Source organism: Atractosteus spatula, chromosome 28, assembly GCF_055471065.1.
Source record: "Atractosteus spatula isolate fAtrSpa1 chromosome 28, fAtrSpa1.hap1, whole genome shotgun sequence".
NCBI classification, from domain to species: Eukaryota; Metazoa; Chordata; class Actinopteri; order Semionotiformes; family Lepisosteidae; genus Atractosteus; species Atractosteus spatula.
Window position 1 is genome coordinate 9580218 of NC_142733.1, and position 20768 is coordinate 9600985.

The 20768-nt window shown below is 45.8% G+C and overlaps 1 protein-coding gene across 1 annotated transcript; it reads right to left on the reverse strand.

Annotated features, from left to right (window-relative positions):
* Positions 1 to 480: 480 nt before the first annotated feature.
* Positions 481 to 19520, reverse strand: rexo1 (REX1, RNA exonuclease 1 homolog). Its single transcript, XM_088907762.1, has 16 exons — positions 19221 to 19520; positions 15424 to 17084; positions 14405 to 14506; positions 13908 to 14112; positions 13170 to 13327; positions 12287 to 12424; positions 12066 to 12189; positions 11255 to 11380; positions 10487 to 10624; positions 9732 to 9845; positions 8621 to 8694; positions 7678 to 7788; positions 6890 to 7005; positions 6278 to 6416; positions 5808 to 5928; positions 481 to 4639 (listed from the first exon to the last, which is right to left on the reverse strand). Exons 1-16 carry the CDS (start codon positions 19411 to 19413, stop codon positions 4551 to 4553), a joined length of 3609 nt encoding a protein of 1202 aa, XP_088763888.1. The 5' UTR covers positions 19414 to 19520; the 3' UTR covers positions 481 to 4550.
* Between the last annotated feature and the right edge of the window lie 1248 nt (positions 19521 to 20768).

Sequence of the window (20768 nt, forward strand, 5' to 3'; positions counted from 1 at the left end):
AGCTCGTTCCAGACTCTGGGTAAAGAAGAGCCTCCTGATCTCCGTCTTAAAGGCACTTCCACAGTTTCCACTCGTGTCCTCTGGTTGGTTCCGATGGTCTGAGGATCAGCCCTCACAGTCAGTCTGCCCCGTTCAGGAATGAAAAGGTTCAGGTCCTTCAGCCTGTCAGTGCAGGACCTGCTCTCGAGCCCTGTTATGTCACCAGCTGTGCTGCTCTGAACCCATTAGAGAGCAGCATTATCCTTTCCAGAACGGGTTAACCAGACTTGCACACAATATTCAAAATGAAATCGTACGGGGGCATTATACAGTTGCAACACAATGTCTCGATTTAAATTCCGCACTTTTAACATGAACCTCATGAAACTCCCTATGCTGTGCCCTTCAGATCCATAGCAGTCATTGGTGTTTGGATATACTAAATGGCAGATTAAATACAAAACCGAAAATTGTAGAGAAACAAAGTAAGTGTCAGTCAGGTTGACTTTTTTTCCTTTAATAGAAAAAAACAATACAAAAACTTAACATTTCAGAATATATACAACTTACAGATATTACTGAACTTTACACAATGTTGTATAAGGTTACTCAGTTTCTTAACTTTATTAGCATAGTTATTGTATCTCGACACAACATCAAGTGAAATACCTAACTAGCAGGTGGAATATACATGTATTGAGTGACTACCCCCTAGAGCATTTATAACACGTTTTCAAGTTCCATGCAACCGAAAAGACACTGTCAAAGTATTTTAGCAAGTGGGACTACCTATTACAGCCTGTAAATGACACCCGTGGCTTCTGTGGTCAAACTCCAATTTGGTGCAGGGCTTTTTCTAAAAATCACAAACCGTTCAAATCACCCTTGTGTTGGGAAACTGAAAAACCAAAGTAACTGCAGCAAGTCTTTAGCATATACAGTACGCAATGCTAAATGGCACAATGCACAATGGCAGTTAAGGATTAATCTTTAAGTGAAAATAAAAATATGCTGCATAAAAGACTTCACTAATTAATTAATCAGGGCTCATTTCCTTAATTGCTTAGTTTCAGAAATTGTTCTGGGTTTGTGTACTGCTCTGTACACTGTAGGAGTAGTTTCTCTTTAGAATAGGGCAATAATGAAGTTGAGGGAGATTCTGCAGGTCAAACATTGATGGGATACAAATAAAAAAAAAACTAGCAAAGTAAATAATTGTACAGTGGTGTCCATATTCTTATGAGCTATAACATATCCTTGAGTGTGCTGCTAATTAGAGCACCTAGTAAAAAAACAACATGTCTAGAATAGACAGAAGTGTAAACACTGCATATTAAGTGATATGAGTAAAGTCCACAAGCCATCCAAGACGAGTGAGAGGCATGGCTTTTAGGACAGGTAAAGGAAAACTTACCATTTGACCCAAAGGTCACAAAAGGGAGACGCACGAAGCCTGAAGTAAAGTATAATCAAAGCACAACACTACACACATCAAACTGAAAAGATACTTGATTCAACAGTGGCAAAGAAACACACGTGAGCAGTTTTTTTTTTAAACACAAATTGTAACTACATATTAAAGGAATCTGGGAGTTTATATTCCTCCTGTTTTTGTCTGATTGGGGATGTTCCTAAGCTCTGTCTGAAGCTTCTGTTCCTATGGGAGTTTAACACACACATGCATGGCTCCATGTAAAAGCCATGCTCTTGCGTCGGTTGCCCCATGCTGATTTAAGCACATCTCCAATATTACTGCTGTTTTAGACTTGTGACTGCCAGGTATAAGACCGATACACATGAACACTTGTCATCCACATTGCCGTTTTGAGATATCAGCCCAGGGGCACAACACAGACACGTCCATTTGCTCTTTGATGCCAACATCAGTCAGCCTGTCCCAGGGTAGGTTCGAGGTTGAAAGATTTAATATGAACCAGGGAGGGAATTCCTGACTACACGGCCCCCACACCTGGACACCACTGTCTGTGAATTTCCATTAGTACTAGCTGTGACCACGAAAATAATAACTTAAAACCGCTGTTACAGAAAGCAGATGATACAGTGGATAGCATTGCTGCTTCGCAGTGCTGGGGCCCTGGGTTCAATTTCCGGACAGGAGGTGCTGTGTGGAGTTTGTATGTTCATGTGGGTTTCCTCCAATTGCTCTGGTTTCCCCCCCCCCCCACAGTCCAAAGACATGCTGGTAGATCAATTGGCATCTGGGAAAATTGGTCCTGGTGTGACTGTGTGCATGTTTGTGTCCGTGTTCATGTCTGCGTGTGTCCTGCAGTGCACTGGTGTCTGGTGCCGTTACATGCCGGGATAGACTCCAGCTCCCCCATGACCCTGAACTGGAAGAAGCAGTTAGATAATGGATGGGTTACAGAAAACAAGAAAACAGATGACTAAGTATTAAGGAAAGGTGCTGTATACACACCTCAATTTCAATGCCCACAGCACCATAAATAAAAAGAATGAGTCACTTGTGACTGTGCAGCTATCAAACCGCACTGTGGACCAGTGAAAAGAAACTGATTGAGAGAACAAAGCTCGTTGATTTACTGATGTTAGTCGTTTATGATGTAAACATTTGGAGACATTTTTAATCTAACCCTTTCATCACAAAAACTCGACTATGAAATAATATACATCACGAAACCTCCTGTTGAAACAGGACTTGTTAAACAAATGTTGATTCAGATGGGGGCTTTAACAAACTGTTTTATGATATTCTTTGGTTACCAAAAAATAACTGAACTTCTGTAAATTACAAAATGCAATTATAAATTGGAGAAAAAGAAATCCTGCATGTATTGCTAGAAGAGTCTCTATTTCAGCCTCAAAAACTAGCTCACAAATATTATACTAATAAAATAACCTTTCGTGAATTTACTTGCACAAGTACTAATTAAACACATGAGGCTGTGGGAGTGTATGAATGCCAGACTGTGGTAAACCGATACACCTGACTCTGAGCAACACTGACAACTCTACTACTGAAACTACAAAACTGGTAGAATGCATCATCAGATTAAAGACCATTTTTTTTGTTTTGGGGGAAAAGAGGATTTAAACTTCTGTGCCTCTGAACATTTAAACATTTATTTTCCCTGTTCTTAAGGAAAATACAAGGTTTAAAGAAGCATGGAAACCCATCTAATTCATATTAATCTTCCTGGTTGTACTATGGTAAAATCTCTATACATTTTTTATGCTCCAGACTTTGCAGGAATGGAATTAAAAAAACCCATCAACCTACTCAATCTAAAGTGATTTTTAGAACACCTTCCCTCTGATTTGAAGCTTTTCCAGAATTCCAGTTTTAAAAATAAAATAGAACCGTTTTTGAAATAAGCATCCAAGCTCTCCCATATTTGGTTTATTAACGAAGGCTTTACAGCACAGTTCACTCACTGCCTCCATTCTTCATACATTCAGCACATTAATAAAGATAGAAATTTCACAAAACAGCCAGGATCTCCTGCTGAGTGAAGGCTTTACAGGAAAAAGGTTCATTTAAATCAGATCTTTTCATAAACAAAAAGCACAGGTCAATTATTTAACGTCCGGTGAAAAACTATAAAGTCGCAGACTTTTAAAACAGGTGTAACAAGAGAGCACTTTAGAGGGTGAGGCGTGTCCGTTGAGGAGCCCCAGCCCTGGCAGCTCCGCACAAGCCGTCTTATCTCCTCAGAGGACCGTCTTTCCTTAATTGATGGGAGGCCTTAGAAAACACCTGATGCAAAATTTGGAGATCTTAAGGTGAACTTATTAAAAAGCAAGTTAAATTCCAACCTCCAACGCGTTAAACTGAAAACAGTTCATGTGAACCCTATCCCTGAGATCAACTAAGGATTCAATCACATAGCAGAGCTCTGCTGGGATGATCCCCAGAGCGAGCACTGGCAACTCCTCTTGCTGTTCACCGTGTTTAAAGCATGATGCGGAACTAGCTCTGCATGCTAGGCTGGATCTGTGGTGTGTGTTATGGCATAATCATTTTACTTGAACTGCTACAACGTTTTCCATTCAAGGCACCAAACTCCAAAAACAACTTTTTACTGCAAGGTTTCTTTTTTGCAAACTTATACACTTTGCCCAGTTAGGGATATTTCCAACGGCCTTCCCAGAATTCCCCTGCCCTAGCTGACTAGGCTACCAGAAGCACTTGCACTGTCTATTTTGAATGTGGGGAAAAAGCACAACGTGACCTACGTACACATACAAGGTTAGAAATGCGAGCAGCTGGGAACCGCGGGAGAAAAATAAAGTTAATAGTGCTGATCATGATCAGAATTAAAGAAAACTCTGTCTCTAACCCAGTCGTTCAGGATGCCAGCCCCAAGCCGGCCGTTAAACTTGGCTGCTCCCTCCAGCTGGGGACGCTGCCCCTTGGACGCGCAGATCCTGTTGCCTTGCTCCGTCCCTGTGGGGGCGGGGGGGGGGGGGGGGGGCTCTCTCCTTCCCGGCTGGTCCCTCGAGTGCCCCTCCAGCAGCAGCTGGAAGGTCTCCCGCCCCCTCGTGTCCGCGCCCGAGCACGCGCTTCGCCGCTACGCAGGCCCCGGCCCGGGTCATCTCTTCACCTTGGCGTCCTCCCTGATCTTCCAGATCATCAGCTCCATGCAGGCGCTGGCGTCCTCACTGGAGTCGTGTCCTTCCACTGCTCGGCGACAAGCGGTTCTGCGCGTCAGGCGCTGAGGCCGGGAGCAGAGCACGCAAGCGCACCCTTGTCAAACCCCCACTCAGCTGTCTGCACATCTCTTTCAGACTTAAGGCCAGATTTCTTTGGAACGGCAACATTAACTAGCTTTGAAAACCCACATTTGGGTTGCCAAAGTGGTTTCTCAGACATTTACTCACCACTAGTCTTTTGCTGTTGTGTGAATAATCTTTGCAGGCTGAGAACTTCTCTTGTTTACAATGTCAAGGGCTGCTCTTGGCATTTTATCGGTTCTTTACTTTCACTGCCTTGTTTTCTGTGCCACAGTGGTGACAGGCTCTAGAACAAGTCATCACCGCACAGAGGAATTTGTTTTTAAAAAGTAAATGACACTTAGTCTGTTCGTCAATGCAACTTGTGCCACTTTCTGATCAATAACATTCCAGGACAGTAGTACTCCACTGTAAAATTTTAAAAATACCACTTTGATTTGATTCTGGAAAGCTAGTCTTCTCCACAGACAACACATTCAGGGACCAATTTTTCTGCTTTGGGAAACTACCCTTTCTTGTATTTTGGGGTGTGCAGTATGGGGATATAAGGACCTCTAAGATTCCTGACCAATAATAACCAGATGTCAATGCAACCATTCTCGTTAAACATAAATAGCAACTATATTAATTGTTCCTGTTCTCCTAAGACCTATTTTTTCTAGAATGCTCAGCATATTAGTAATCCAGTAATCATAAGCAGTGTGTTTTATTGTAGAACTGTAATTCAAAACACAGACTCCACACCTGGCTATAAAACAGCTGGCAGACGTCTTGCATTGTAACTGGACAGACGCTGCGGTCAGGAAGAGTCTGCACTCTGAGAATTAGCCCACAATCAATAGGTCTTCTGAAAAAAATTGTACTAACAAATAATGCATCTCTCATAAAATCTACATTGCACTGAATTTTTAATGACATTTGGACAAGTAAATTAAATCTCCCAGAGAAAATATGGACTTTTGTTTTTCCATTAGTGTTGAAGTATATCATAAGGCAGAAAAATCTAAATTATAGCCTGTATTTCCCTGCGCCCTTCTCCTTGGGACAGTATTAAGACCGAACCACACCTCAAATCCTTGTCTTTTATTCCGTGAGGAATCTTGGGACGGGCTTACCGTTGTCCTGGATGATGCGCTTGAGGTGGTCAGCCATGAGGCTGCGCAGCGCACGCTTGTACGGCAGTCCCAGGCGGTGAGGGAAGACTATGGCCGTGTCGATGACAGTGCTGTGGAGCAACTGGGGAAGCGAAAAACACACGAGGGCATCAGTGTGTAAGATCACAAGCGGCTCGCTGGGAACCCGGCGCCCGTATAAACATCAGAGAGCTGGAAACGTCCGAGGCTTCTGAGGGAGTCGCACTGGAGCTGGATGGTGCAGCAGCACTCTAAGCATGCAGGGGCCGGCACTTTAAGATTTTCTACCAGGAGCAGTCCTTATGAACTTGAAATAAAAAACCTTGGGAAAATGCCCATGAGTAATATATGATGAGCTCTGGGCATTTTTTTACTTTATCAAGTTGTTCCCAACAGGGCTAATGATCCCGAGTCGCTGCGGCTTAGGTTTTCTCAGGCTGTCATCCGCTTACCTTCAGTGCAAACAGATCGCTCTCCAGGCTGTGCCCAATGAGGATGGAGTCTGCGCTGAACATGCTGAGCAGCACCGCCTGCACATCCCGAATGGTGGTGGTGGTGTTCTCCAGGTCTTCTTCTGTCACCCCCGAAAACCTGCAGGCAGAACACAAAGATGTGATGGAGTTTTGCAAACGGCACTTTAATTCATACATGGATGGTGTGCTGGACTTATTTACAACCCCAGCTGCAAGTATTTTAAACCAGAATTACCAATACAGCCCCCGATTTGGCGATACTATTAATTCCCAGTACCTGTTAATGCAGTCCGTGTTAGTTTTTTCAAAACAATAATGACAGAAAACTCTTAAAAAAACAGACAATGATGACTTTTTCAGTTAATATTTGCATGCATGCAAAATTCTCGTTTATATGCACTGCAGCTAATTTAGCCGTTTTTCTAATTAGAAACAAACAGCTATTATTTTGTTTCCAGCTTGGGTGAGTGCAAGCTGCAACACCTTAATAAACAATGACTCCCACCAGCTGGTGACTGGTAATGAGAACGCGGATAATCAGCAATGACTTTCCACTGCTGATAAAGTGGCACGTTTCAAGGCACGCTTTACCGTGTGTTGTAGTCCACAACTTTGCTGTCAGGCTTGACGAAGGTGTCATAGACGACCTTCAGCTCCGAGTCTATGACTGTCACCCTGGTCAGCTCCAGACCCTGCTTCGTATAGCACTGGAACGAGAGGGAAGGAGAAGCTGATGGCAGATCCAAACCCACTGACTGCTGGGAAGGTGAGGTTCCCGCTTGGGCGATCTCTGCCTGGCTACCCCACCCATCAGTTACAAAAACCCCACATGAATACAGCATGTCTCCCCAACAACAAGAACAGCATTTCATTCACTCTTTCAGGAGCATGATCTACCTCTTTAAGTACTTGTCTGAACAAATCTTAACTGTTTTTTTTAAGAGAAGAGATTGACATTTGAGTGAATCAGCCCTGATCGCTTTCAAATCAAACTTCACTGCAATTTTGAGGATGGAATATGTACAGTGAACAAATAAGCATTAATCTTCTAAGCATCTGAACATTATCTTTCATCAAAGATTCTTTGAAACAGACGTACTGTATATTTTAGGAAACAGCAGAACACCCAAGAGTCATTCATATCAAAATAGTTAATCGTTTCCATGTGAGAAACACGTTTTATCATGAGACATATTCTATGCATAAAAGCAAGGTCCTGAAAATTAAGAAAAACTCCAAGCAAAGACCAACGTTACCCATCCACCTATCCTACCCCTTCACATACAGTGCAACTGCAAACGAGAGGTGCAGGATACAGGCTAGACTCTTCGAATCGACCCCCGAGCGCAGCAGACCAGACACAGGGGCGGCTCGCTCACCATCTCGCAGTCCAGAGCGTACATCCCTGGATAGCCATCAGGGGGCATCGGCTTGCTGAAGGTCTTCACGAACCCTTCCAGGTTCTCCTTCCGCCCATCCTGCACGTGTTGCTGCAAGAGAGGATTGGGGGCTACAAATCCCTTTCACACTATTTCAGGTGTGTGTGTGGGGGAGGCTGTCAATAGATTTCCTGTGGGCTTTACCCCACTCCTGCTGGTGGCTCAAACCAGCACTTGGAAACTGAAACAGTAAGAGGTTCTTAACTGCTGCACTACACTGCCCCCATGTGGTTTTATATGGAACTTACACATGAAAGCCAAATTGAAGTCTATTTTTTCTATAAGATAATATCACTTTATTAGCCATATACAATTTCTTGCATCAGGAATTTGTCTTTTCGCAGACCCCAGCTCGCTCTCCATGAGACACACAGACAGGGAGAGAAGCTGGGGGTCAGAGCGCAGGGTCAGCCATTGTACAGCGCCCCTGGAGCAGCTGGGGTTAAGGGCCTTGCTCAGGGGCCCAACGGAGTAGGATTCCTCCGCCAGCTGAGGGATCTGAACTGGCAACCTTCCAGCCACAGGCGCAGATCCTTAGCCACAGTGCTACCGCTCCGCCCCAGAAGTTTGGGGTCAGAGCGCAGGGTCAGCCATTGTACAGAGGCAACGATAAGTCATACAATATTACACTAAATAAACACTTCACAGAGCAGATTCATTTAGTAAAACCTGATTTTAAGCACTGATAGGATCGAGAGCACCATGTTTCTGGTCCGATCCCTTCCTGGCATTGGAAACCCCTACAACAGGGCAAACAGCTCTAGGCTGGAAGGTTACTACTGAAGCATTTAACAACTGAAGGCTAAATGCTTCATTAAAGCATTGTTGCAGAATAGCATGAAACACAGCCCCATCGGAGAAAGAGCACACACACCGTCCCTACCTTGGCAACCTGGCAGCCTGGAGAGCCTACAGACCCCGAGCAGCAGCTGTACTGTGTCTCCCACCCGCCAGGCACTGGAACACAATCCGCATCAGACGTTCGGCTCAAAACCAGCAACATCTAATCTGAAGCAGGACCTCCGGGGGACCAGCCGGTTACATGTTTGGGCCGTCTCCAGGACCGCTGCTTGCACAACACTTTCTCATTAAGCACATAACGCATCTCTACAGCTTTGTAACTGCCCATTTTGCTTCATAAATGAATTTAGGACAAATCTTCATCACTCTGTGCAAAGATGAAGCAGTTGTTCAATTAACATACAAGCACTGGCAATGTCAAATTAGCATATCTTAAACACAGTGCATTGTACCGCAGGGTCTCGGCATCTGTGAACACAACGTTTGTGAATTCGCCGATTCGCAATTCGGTCTGGCTGAAAGGGCGGGATGTAACCGAGTCAGATTTTGTCAAGCACAAGTTTTAAATTAACCGTGTAACAGACCAGGAGGATTGAGGAGTGAGACGGATCTAGCTAGTGACCGAGCCTCTCCCTGCCCCCTGCCCAAGTACCCACTAACCTAGTCTTCACTCCTCAGCGTGGTCTTGTTTTAGTATTGTACTAAACGCTCCAGGTTCTGTCTCAGCAGTGTGGGGAATGACAGGCTGGAGACAAGCGTACTGGCTGCCTGACGGTTTTATTAGCCGTTTCATTACAGTGAGGTCTGCTAATCACGGAGCAGAAAACAGCAGGTAAGGCATCTGCTGGATACAGAGGAGGGATTCATGTTGTTTTAACTCATTACTAAGTTTGTGATTACTTCTGTTTGAGGTGATCGATGTTTTTATTAATGTAAGGCCAGTGCATTAGTACTCTATTACAGAATGGAAAATTTCTTGTCATTTAACCATGCATACTCTATACTGCAGCACATTATGCAGTGGTATAAGGGAGGACTTGCTTGTATGAGAATTTGGCTATTCATCACCGTTTCCTGCCATGTTGCAAATGTCAAGACCCAACTGTACTTGACGCTGGGACTGACAGAGTAGTTAAAACTGGCATCTCTCCAGCCTCACCCTGGTGAAGCGGTCCCTCCACACTGTGACCCACCTCTCTGCCGGCGCAGTCTGCCCCAGTGGTGGTGGCACTCCTCCCTGCGGACGCAGCTCCCTGACAGAGTGACCATGTACTCCGTCCCACAGCGGCAGCACACCTTGGTAAAGGCTGGAAAACAAGGTGCATGCATAACGCAAGGTCATGCCACTTCTTTAAACCAAGGGCTTCAGGAGCTGGGAATAAACTACCCTGCTATGTTATCCCGTCTGGATTAATTAACTCACGAGTCACAGCAGCCTCCTACTTTTCCAATTTGTTTTGATCTTGTGTCTGAATGGTCACTGTTCACACTAACAAGGACCACCCGATAGACTGAACATCATCCTCTTTTCTTTATTGCAGCTTTTACTTTGCTCTTTTAACGCTGCAAGAAACCACAAAACCTGCTTATGGATCAGTGACACATTATGGAGAATCCATCCATTTTCCCACTGCTTCCCCCCCCCCCCCCCCAGTCAGGGTTGCAGGGGAGCTGGAGCATACCCTGGCAGGCAACAAGTGCACGGCAGGCTACACCCTGGACAGGACGCCAGTCCATCACAGGGCACACACCAGACACAGACACGCACTCACATCAGGCCAGTTTTCACAGAAGCCAGTTGTCCTACCAGTATGTTTTTGGACATATATCTTGGCGACACAGAGCAGCCCATTTTTCTGCACCTCCAGAAATATCCGGGCTGGAAGAACCTGCACGCGCTCTTCAGACAGAGGAGCACAGACACACAAAAGGAGCATAAGGATCTTACGGTCCGCAGTCTTCTTCTCGGCCGCACCGCAGACCACTGCCCGGCCAGGCTTGTCCGGGTGCGGGCAGGGGTAGCCGTGCTCCTGCAGCTGCTCCTGCGTCATGAGGTACTCCTTCATCTTCCTGTACAGCACTGAACCTGCGCAACGGACAACGAGCTGAGCTCAGCTCACACGGCTCACGCACGGCCTCGTGAGCACGGCGCAGAGGTGCAAGAAGCCACAGAAGGTTTGGAAAGAGTTTTAATCTGTGACGAGAAGGGCCATTCCCGAAGAACGCCAAAGAAGGCACAAACAAGGTGTCCCCCCCCATGGTGCGCCAAATCCAAGCTGTTGTACAAGAGGTTTTATAGACCGAATACAGCTCTGGTCAACTCTGTTATTACAATCAACAGGTGTTTAGAAGTGATCATTGCATATGCATTATAACTATACAAAATACTTCCACACAGGGCACAATGGCTGTTCCTGATTACTTTATTTCCAAATAAAGTAACACAGGCATCTGTCTACAATGCACCCAGGTCAGGTTTAGACAACAACCTGCTTTCAGCTGAGATCCGCTTGAAAAGGATTGATTTTTATTGGCAAGTCCTTATTTTTTTTGCTGTGATTCACAACAAAAAATTCCACTGATCTCATAAAAAGAGCAAATGTATTTGGGATAAATTTATCTCAGTATTTTCACTCTACAATATAAGCCATAAGCTCTAACCCTCTGAAAATTGAGTCTTGCAAAGAGTTTTAGCTTTTAAATGAGAGAATCTCACCTGTCAGCTCTTCCTCTGGCTGTTTCCCTGATCTCTTGATGGTGTAACTGGTCTTGGCTGCCAGTCTGCCACCCAGCATCTCCTCATGGGAAAGACTCTTCTTGTTGCTTCCTCCACTGGGACTCTCTGAATGGCGAAGAACAGAGCAGATCAGACCCTTTCCAACAGCCAGTTCCACTGCAGAGTGGTGTGCTGAAGCCACGGACTCCGACAGTTTCTCAGCTTTTAATGCCGAAACGTTAATACCGCCGTGCTCCGCTTTTGGGAGCGTCAGTTTGACTTCACGACGAACCTTCGTTAAGGTTCCCGCAGAAAGGAATAACACAACCTATTGTGTCCCAGAAACACTGACAAGTGGGGACTGTGGGGGCCAGGAGCGGATTCCCATCCGTCTGCTGCAGGTGCTTGCCGCTGTCAATATCAACCCTCAACCCAGACTGACATCAGACTGCGTCACCATGTGACTGATAGCCTTCAGCCACACAAGAGGGCTGTATATAATGGGGGACAGGATGAAGGCACCAGTGTGAACTGGGGGCAGAGGCAATGATGAAGACAGAAATCAAATCACTAGAGCAGTAAAACTTCACACATTTTCAATCGAGTTCCAATTAACCTACCAGCTGGTCTTTAGACTGTGGGAGGAAACTAACACCAACAAGGGGAGAAAATTCAAACTTTGCACAGGTAGCACCCCAGATCCAGAACTGACCCCAGAGCCCCAGTGTTGAGAAGCAGCAATGTTAACCACTGCGAACTACTTTCACAAAAAGCTGAAAAACAACTGTTAAGAAATCCAAATGCAGCGTACTGGTTGTAGGCGATATCGGGGTATTGCTTTGACTCCTGAGTTTTTTCAGCGTGTTGACAGCCACGTTCAAGTAGATATTGCGACTGCTGCTCCTGTCATACACCACCTTCTCCTCCGCCAGAGCCTGCGCACAGCGAGGGAGAAAGGAAGAGGTTTAATAAACTTCTCCAGACGGTTCGTTTCCAAAATGTGCTGAACTGCCTGCAAGAACTTTCACCAGCCTTTTCGAAAGCCTCCTCCTCTGTGGAGCAGAACTTGATGCACTCGTCTATGAAGATGTTGAGGTATCTCTGGCGGATGTTGGTGGGGACTTTGGCTCCAAACTCCGTCGGAATGACTGGCCTCTTCAAGGTGGAGCTCTGAAACACAACAGGAAACTTCAGCAACAATCCTGCCTTCAACTAGGAATCCCAGAAAATAAAAGATTTCATAGATCTCGTTCTACAAACACCACACGGTTGCTTTTAACAAGATTGGGCACTAAAACCAGAAGTTAAGCTAATAACATGGCCCAGAAAAAGAATACAAGAAAGGTTACAAGCAGGTGGGGGTCCTTCAGCCCACCTAGCCTGCTTGGTAATGAGTAGCTAACTGATCCCAGGATCTCATCCAGCCGTTTCTCAAAAGATGCCAGGGCAGTAATTTCCAAAGATGTGAATTATACAAATCAACAGGGACCCATGAGAACTACAGTGCGTTGGCTTTTCATTTCAGGTGAACTCTTGAAACTCTAGCAGCCTCGTATCCTCACTGAACAAATCAGCTGCAACTGGGGTCAACAATACATTGTTTTTAGTGTGCCATCAACTCATACTTTATAAAGTATAAAGAACTAACCTACAGCCTATAGCCATTGCCGGACTGTGGCTCTCAAGGAGAGAATGAGCTTCAGCAAAAAGGCTGGGCAGACAGTCTCAATGCACCTCGACTCCGTGTGTAAAGAACCTCCTCCTCCCCCACTCAGTTTCACCAGGTGACCTAGCGGCCTCAATCTCAGCTTGAATTCTGCGGACTGTGCCCGTGAGGACTCTGAAGGCCTCAACCAGATCAAGTCGGAGCAGCGCGATCGGGCGGGAGGCCCAGCACGCAGCGCGGTGCAGATACCTTCAAGCTGGGGGTGTGCGCCACCCGCCTCTGCGCCGTGGTGGAGCAGGTCTTGGAAAGGATGGCGGCGGAGGTGTGCGCCTTCACTGGCAGGGAGCTCGGGCCTGACCTGCTGGGGGAGGCCATGTTACTGCCAGCCTTCTTGCCTTCCACAGGACCTGAGCAGGGAGGCCAGAAACAAACGGAAAAGAGATGCCATGATGACCTCCAAAGAGAGCTCGCTAATTCAAAACTTTTAGCACTACAACCTGGAACTTCAAGCTTCCTGTGGACCAGGGCTGTACAACGTAAAGTCAGAGGACTCTCCCACAACTCATTTACCCATGTTTCTTGCTATCATTGAGGGAACAGCTCCCTTCCTTTCTGGCACATTTAAGCAGCAGAACTACAAAAAGAAGTTATAATACCATCCACCCCTACTTCAGATATGAGAATCAGTTTAACTTGAGCCCTTAAGTATGATTCATGACTGTGTAGTGCAAACATCCGTTTTGCAAAAGAACTGATTAGGACCTCGGTTTACGCAGATTTATTTTAAATGGATGCTAGTCCCTCTGGCATCGCCTTAGGAGACTTCTGGCCCACAGTAATGAGTCAGGGCACACTGTCCAGTGGTTCCTGAGTCATTCCTAAGGTAACCAGTCAGAACAGGAAACACTACACTACACAGGGACAACCACAGCAGGAAATCGGGCTGCAGAAAGAGGGGGGGCTGTCTCCGGCGATGTGTGAACTCACCCAGCTTGGCTGCCAGGGTAGAGGGGCTAGGCCGGTGAGCGACTCTCTTCTTCTCCCCCGGGTACCCGGGCACGGCCCCGGCCGTTTTGACAGCTGCTGCCAGCTGTGCTGCCTGCTGCTGTGCAATCTGCATGCGCTGGTAGCAGATCTCCTGGGCTGTGGGCCTCCTGTATGGTCTAATCACTGGTCTGGGGGTCACCTCAGCCTGAAAGACAGAAATCGGCATTCGCTGACATCTTCTCAGTTTAGTTAGTAGGTACTGTAAAGTAATCTCCAATGGAACCCCAAGATTAAGATCCCAAGAACACTCCAACCCAGCTTTTCTTCTTTCAGTCATGCCAGGGTAAAGGGAGCCAGACCCAGCCCAGGTCCGTTTCCAGATCGGCTCCAGTTGATTTAATCCAGAAAGAGGTGGTGTCACATGGGACCTAAACGACAGCATCTGCAGACAGAAACCCACACGGAAGGCTGCTACACTTCTTAATATTCTCACTCACGTCTCCTTTGGTCACAAAGTGCGAAACTCTCTTCTTCTGTCCCGGGAAGAGGGTTGTTAAAGTGCTGTCTGTGCCTCCATCCTCTGCTGGCTCTTTAGGGACCTGAGACAAAAAGAGAAGCATTTGTCTTCACAGTCAGCTATATTTCTAAAACAAATAACATTCATTAGGAAATTAACTCTGTGAGGTTTGTTTTCGCCACCTCGGTGCTCCACTGGTGTTCAGAAATGAAAGCTACTCAGTTCACTTCAAAGAGAACTGAGTTATTTTTGCTGGTCCAGTTTTGTATTTTGGTGGACTGAGTTTTTTTTGTCTTTCATGCTGCTGTATTGAATCAACCCTCATGAATCACTGACAGACATGCAGCACCCCAGAAAACCTTGCAGTATGTGACAACCTTTATTTTCTGGTTTCTGTTTTTTGCTCTTTTTATTCTGGTATTATGCAACAACTTGTGAATATCGTCACAGAAGAATGCCTGAATCTGTACCTTAGTGCGATTTTTAGTTTCTACATTTTGGTTAGTTATATAGTTGATACAGAAATACAGAGCTGCCATTCAGAAAAATAATCATGATACATGACAATGCTTGTGTAATTCACAAACTTCTGAACATCCCACACTGCCCCTACCATCTGAGCACACCACGTGGGAGGATCATCACCAACATACCCTCACTTTCGTATGTGGTTTATTTGGAAAATGTAACCAAAACTACTGCATGCACACAATGAAAATAAAACAAAACTAATTTGTTTTTTTTCCTGTCTAAAACAAGATCACCTCTGAAGATAATCTCAGGGTGGTTTGATTTTATAACATCACAAGCTGGATAATTCATGTCAGCAACCATATTCCACATGAATTTGGGATTGCCAAATGCTTACACTTAACAAAACAAGAACTTTTATTTTTCAAAAGTGCTCAATATCTAAAACTGATCTGATTGCTAATCAGTGGTCCCCTTGGCTTCCTGAACACATTTTGGCTGAACACCAGTGTCATGAGAACACTGTACCTGCTTGCCCTGTCTCCCCTTGTCCTCCATTTTGACGTCTGTGGACTCGTTGAATATCCTCAGGCACTCTTCCATGGGGTCCGACTCGCAGTCCAAATCCATCTGCTGACCAGAAAGGTCCAAGTCTTCCAAGAGGACGTCGTCTTCCTGCGCCTCGTCCTCGGATGACGAAGAGGAGGAGAACTCGGACGCCCTTCTCTTGGAGCTGCGCCGCCCCTCCACCGCAGCCCCCCGTGCCCTGCTGCTGCTGGGGTCGCCTTCCTCCCCGCTCTCGTCCCCGAACAGGTCCACGTGGCTCAGCGTCCGCTGCTTCGCCTTGGCGGTCGGCGGCTTCACTTTCTCTCTGCTGCCCGCTTTCCTCTCCCTGTCCCTGCTCTCCAGCTTCCCGTTTCTCAGCTCCTTTGATTTCGGCTTGCCGGGGTCCTTGGAGTCCTTCCGGCTCGCGTCCGGTCTGTCCACAGACTTGCCTGTCCCGCTGCCCTTCTTCAGGCCGCCATCGCCGCGTGCTTGATCCAACCTCCCCGCCTCTGCTCTGCGCTTCTCCGCCTTCCCACCACTCCCCTCACTTTTGCTCTTCTTGATGTCCTTGGTGCCCTTCTCCTTGTTCCTCTCCTTCGCTTTATCGCGCTCGTCTGCTTTCTTCCCATCGCTTCTCTCCTTCTTGGGCGCTTCCTTGTTAGTCGTCTTGCCCTCTTCTGCTTTCTTCCCTCCCTTGTCCTTCAGGCAGTTCTTTCTGGAGCCCCTCTCCCCGCCCAGGGCTCTCTCAGTTTTAGCGCTTTTCTTCTCCAGAGCTCTGCAGGCAGGCTGCTCCCCTCCTCCTTTCTCCTCGGTCCAGCCCGGGTCCGTGCACTCAGAGTCCTCGCTGTCGGGCAGTTCGGAAGCCTCCTTCTTCACCCCCAACCGGCTGAAGCCTGTCCCCTCTTCCTCTGCTTTCCTGTGTGGGAAGCTGCCACCCTGCAGCCTGCTGATGGGACTGGGGTGATACTCGTCCCCGTTTTCGTCATCCGAATCCGAAAAGGTTGGGCTTGCGCTATATGTCTGGGAATCGGTTTGCTGCCTAGGTTTCTTCATGGCTGGCATGTAACCCTCCTCTGCTTTTCCTGCCTTTTGGTGCCTCTTGCGTCCCTTCTTGTCCAAGGAGCTCTTTTTATTCAAGGGTCGGGCTGAGTAATTGGACAAGGGATCATACTCTAAATCCGTAGAAGGTTTACAGCTATCTAGAGTGTATTTCTGCCGAGCTGGGGGAGGATGAGCAGGTTTTTTGATGGCGGCCTTGGAAACAGCAGTGGGCACGTATTCCAGAGAGTTTCCCAAACTCTTGCTGTCCGAGTCCAGAGTGTACTTCCTGGAGCGTGGGGTGGGGTTGTAGTCTCCCGCGGAGACGATCTGATAGCTACTGGGGTCATACTCAAGGGAGCTATAGGGGTCCTTTGAAGCAGCCTTGTGCCCTTTGACCCTGGCCATGGGGTCATACTCTTGGTCCTCAAAGCGCGAGAGCTTCTTCTGCTCACGCTCCACTTCACTCTTGACAGCTTCAATGGCCTTGTTGACCAGCTCCAGCTCCAGGAAACCAGGATCCAGCGGTCCAGGGTGCTCTGTTGGATCTCCATTCTGCCCTGCTGGCCTCACTACCTCAGGATTGTATGGATCATAGCCTTGTTCTGCAAAGTGTGAACAGACAAGTTACTAAAGATTTTTCACGATAGACAAGGTGCTTCTAAAGTAAGCTGGACTACATATTGCACTGGACTATAAAGGCCATGTACAGTGGAGCTCATGAAGTTTGATTTGTATACAAAGCAGACCATAGGGAACAGAAAAGACTGTACTCTAAACAGATCCACACAGCTACCATGTCCTTATGTGCACGTTTTCAGGTTTCACACTGTGCTGAAGTAGTACCATCTGTCAACACATGCAACTGTTCATAGGAACAGCTCCCAGTTTGCATGGGCACCTCATTTCACACCTCCACAGAGTAGTTTTATGAAAGACTTACATTGTGGCCAACTCACGTTACAAAATCTTAGTAATTTAAGTATTAAAAAAATTACAATTAGATTCACCGTGTTTATTTTCCATTTTGTGAACAGCAATTTCTATTGAATCCAAACTACGATTCCAACACACACATACAGATTTCCTAAGGACTGGAAAACAGCTAACACTTGATTTTCTTATGAGAAATGAGTAGACTAAAATAGTAAAAAGTAGTTTCTATGACAGAAGAATAGAACAGTCCCACAAGTGTAGCACTATTTGAGGAAGCTTGAGGCACTCCCACTGCAAAACAATCAGGACTTTTGTCTGTCTGCTTTACCAAAGCACTGAAAAGGAAAGCTTCTCTTCTAGAAGGACATTGTATAAAAGTACATTAAATAAATTTGTGCAGGTGATTTAGAACAATAAAATTGACTGCTCAAAGAGTTTGTGGAAACTCACTGTTCTATGAAAAAGTACATCGTATGAAACAACTGCACCTGCAGCAAATGAAATTGATAACAACTCACAAAATATGTTTTATGATCAATACAGATTTAAACAAATGTAAGTTTAAAAAAAAATGTACTTCTGCCCTAACATTCAAATAGGCAAAAGGCTATGACAGAGTCGATCAATTCTGGAGTTTCTAGGAATCTTGTAAATGTATTTTATCCTAATATTTTTCACAACTGAAAAACAATATTGTACCTTAAAGGTATTACAACGCGTAGCATGTTTATCAATTAGCTCACTGTTGACACATACGAGTATTAATACAATTATACACCAATAAATAATTCTGCCCCTAAGGTTTAGAACTGTTCTATCTAAAATATATTATTCTACATAATAATGATGAAAATGAAAACAAAATCATTGCAAAGGAACAAGAATTCATCTTTTGATATTCAAGACCTATCCAGTTGTGCCACCTTGGGATTATTAACACTATTAGCATTAATGAAAAACTTTCTGGCTGTCAGATATTAATTAAACTTGCCAGGTTGGAGGGTTCGTGAGAGACATTAGTGTCTGCAAAGAGTTCTGTCCCAACATCCTGTCTAAGCTACAGTATGAGAAGGCATTTGCCCAGGACACTGTTTTCAGATCTGTCGTCTCACGATTAAGGTGCCTGTCAATCAGATACTGCTTGGACAGGACAAAGAATACTTTTGAATGTGAGCTTCAGTCGCACGTACAACTCTTTCCCAGCACGGAAATGTGGAACCCTGCAAATCTTCCATTCCTCTGTCCATCCTCGAGGACTGGGATCTTCGCTGCCACTCACTGAATATAAAAGCGTTACTCCGACTCAAGGAAGATGAACACCAAATAGCCGCTATTGGCAACGCTTTGTAGGAACACTGTTGAGGCGCCCTTGTGCGTATCCCTTGCCAGCTTCTCACCCACAGCCTAGAGGAATATCTGCTGTGTGACTGCTATTCGCTTACTGGTGCAAACTACTGAGGAAACGGAATACAGCGAATTATGAAATAAGCTCACTCGCCTCTTCGGAGAAGACCGGGATGTTACAGATACCAACATTAGTAACAATGCTGAACAAGACTACAGCCATTGGAAAACAATGAGCCTCTTACTCGATGACGCCGAGGGAAGTTAAAAACGAGCACGACGTCATCAGTTCTATTTGAAAATTTTACACAGGCATAGTAATGCTCATTGCTTTCCTGAAAACCGAATCGTTTATATTAATCAGTATCGCTTGACACCAAGCTCACAATGTATTTGCATATTACGGAACTCCCATTTGCTCGCCCAAAAAGCAGTTTTCTACACGAAGTAATAAAACTTGCCATCTTCTTTGAAGCTCAGCTCCTTGGGCTCTGGCTTGCTGGCGTTGTAAGACGCCCTCCTCGGTTTGCTGTGTCTGAAGTGACAGTACGGTCTACTGCACCGCTGTCCGCCGCTCTTCCCGTTACTGTCGTTCGCACTGTTTGCGATAAAAGGGCAGTCAATCCCTCGGAAGAAGCCGGTGGATCTCAGCATCCTTTTTCCCTACCACTTTCATACCCGCCCTTCAGGAACCGAACCTTGTTTTGCCAGCCTCCTGTTCCTAACACTTTTTCTTCTGCACAAGCGACAACAATAACAAGCTTGCAGACGTCGCCATTTTTAACTGGGAGCGAGAGAAGACCCAACGATCAGAGGCTTTCGGCGCAGTTTATGACGTCACCAGGCGTGCCGCTGAGATGCCTGACTACCGCTGGAGCTCACAAATCAGGACTTTACTTTTAGTGCCTGTACCGCCTGCTCGAGAAATCTCTGTACGAAAATCGGTAGAGGCATACGATAAACCGAATCCAATTAATTCATAGAAAGACTGCTATTTATTGAAAAATAAAGTAAATTAAGCTCATATCTGTCCAAAAAATCAGCAATGCCCCTATCTTTTCAAAAATAACCCTTCCTTTGGTGTTACAGAGTTCAAGCCTTTGTCTCCAGAGTGACTTGTACGAATCGAGATCCTTAGGTCTGCTTGAGTGCTGTCCATGGGGCTCATGGCTCTCTCTCTCTACGTGGGCACCATCAGAAGATCTGTCAGCTGAGAGTATTTACTCTGTAACCAGGTTAAAAGCAGTACTCTACGGAAACCCCAAATGCCACAACACTAAATAACAATGCAGAAAGCAGAAAAATCCATCCCAGGAGCAGCATTGAGACTCTTCTTGCTCTGTGTCCAGTTATGCTGAGTATTAAGCCCACTGCAGCCGACACAAAGGCTATGCAAATGTGGGTCCACACAATGATCTTGACATGATCAGGAGCTGCTGTCCCATTGCTTCTGTTTTCAAGTGTACTGACGTTTGTGAATTCCATGGCTTGGAACTGAATTATAGTCTTAGGAGAGACGACACTGAGATACAAGTCAGATCTGATCTTGGCCACCTTTCACAAGAGCTGTGTCTAGAGGTGCATCCGTTCAGAAGAATCATTGGTCAATTTGCCACTGCAGTTCCAGAGAGGCTGCCCAAAACAATTCCTTCGGCTCTCCACTGATTTCCAGGTGGTCTTAAGATCTGCCGGAACTACAAAGGGAATACACTGTCTCTTTCCTCATCCAGCCCACGAATCGAAACCAATTTTGCACTTCCCAAAAAAAATCAAATAAGCCATCCTTAACATGTCTTCAGGAGTGACTCTTTGTGATTCCAAACGAACGTGAAGCGGGAGAGTTCCATCATGCACTCTCTGGGCTGGCTTAAGTTCTTCTTCACGTTTAGACTCCACACAGACTCTTTCCCACAGATCCGACAGCAAACTGTTTGTGCTGAGTGATGCCCGTCTGTCTTGCCCCATGTCTCTTCTCTTTATCCGCAACGGCAAAACCACAAATGCAGGCA

Bases quoted from the DNA above. Each gene is read 5' to 3' on its own strand.
- rexo1 (XM_088907762.1), bottom strand. From the start codon at position 19,413: ATGCTGAGATCCACCGGCTTCTTCCGAGGGATTGACTGCCCTTTTATC. The intron at 6,417-6,889 runs GTAAAGCGTGCC...TTCTGCCTGCAG, and splicing joins GTTGTGGACTACAACACACG to GTTTTCGGGGGTGACAGAAG. The intron at 5,929-6,277 runs GTAAGCGGATGA...TCGCTTCCCCAG, and splicing joins GCGATCTGTTTGCACTGAAG to TTGCTCCACAGCACTGTCAT.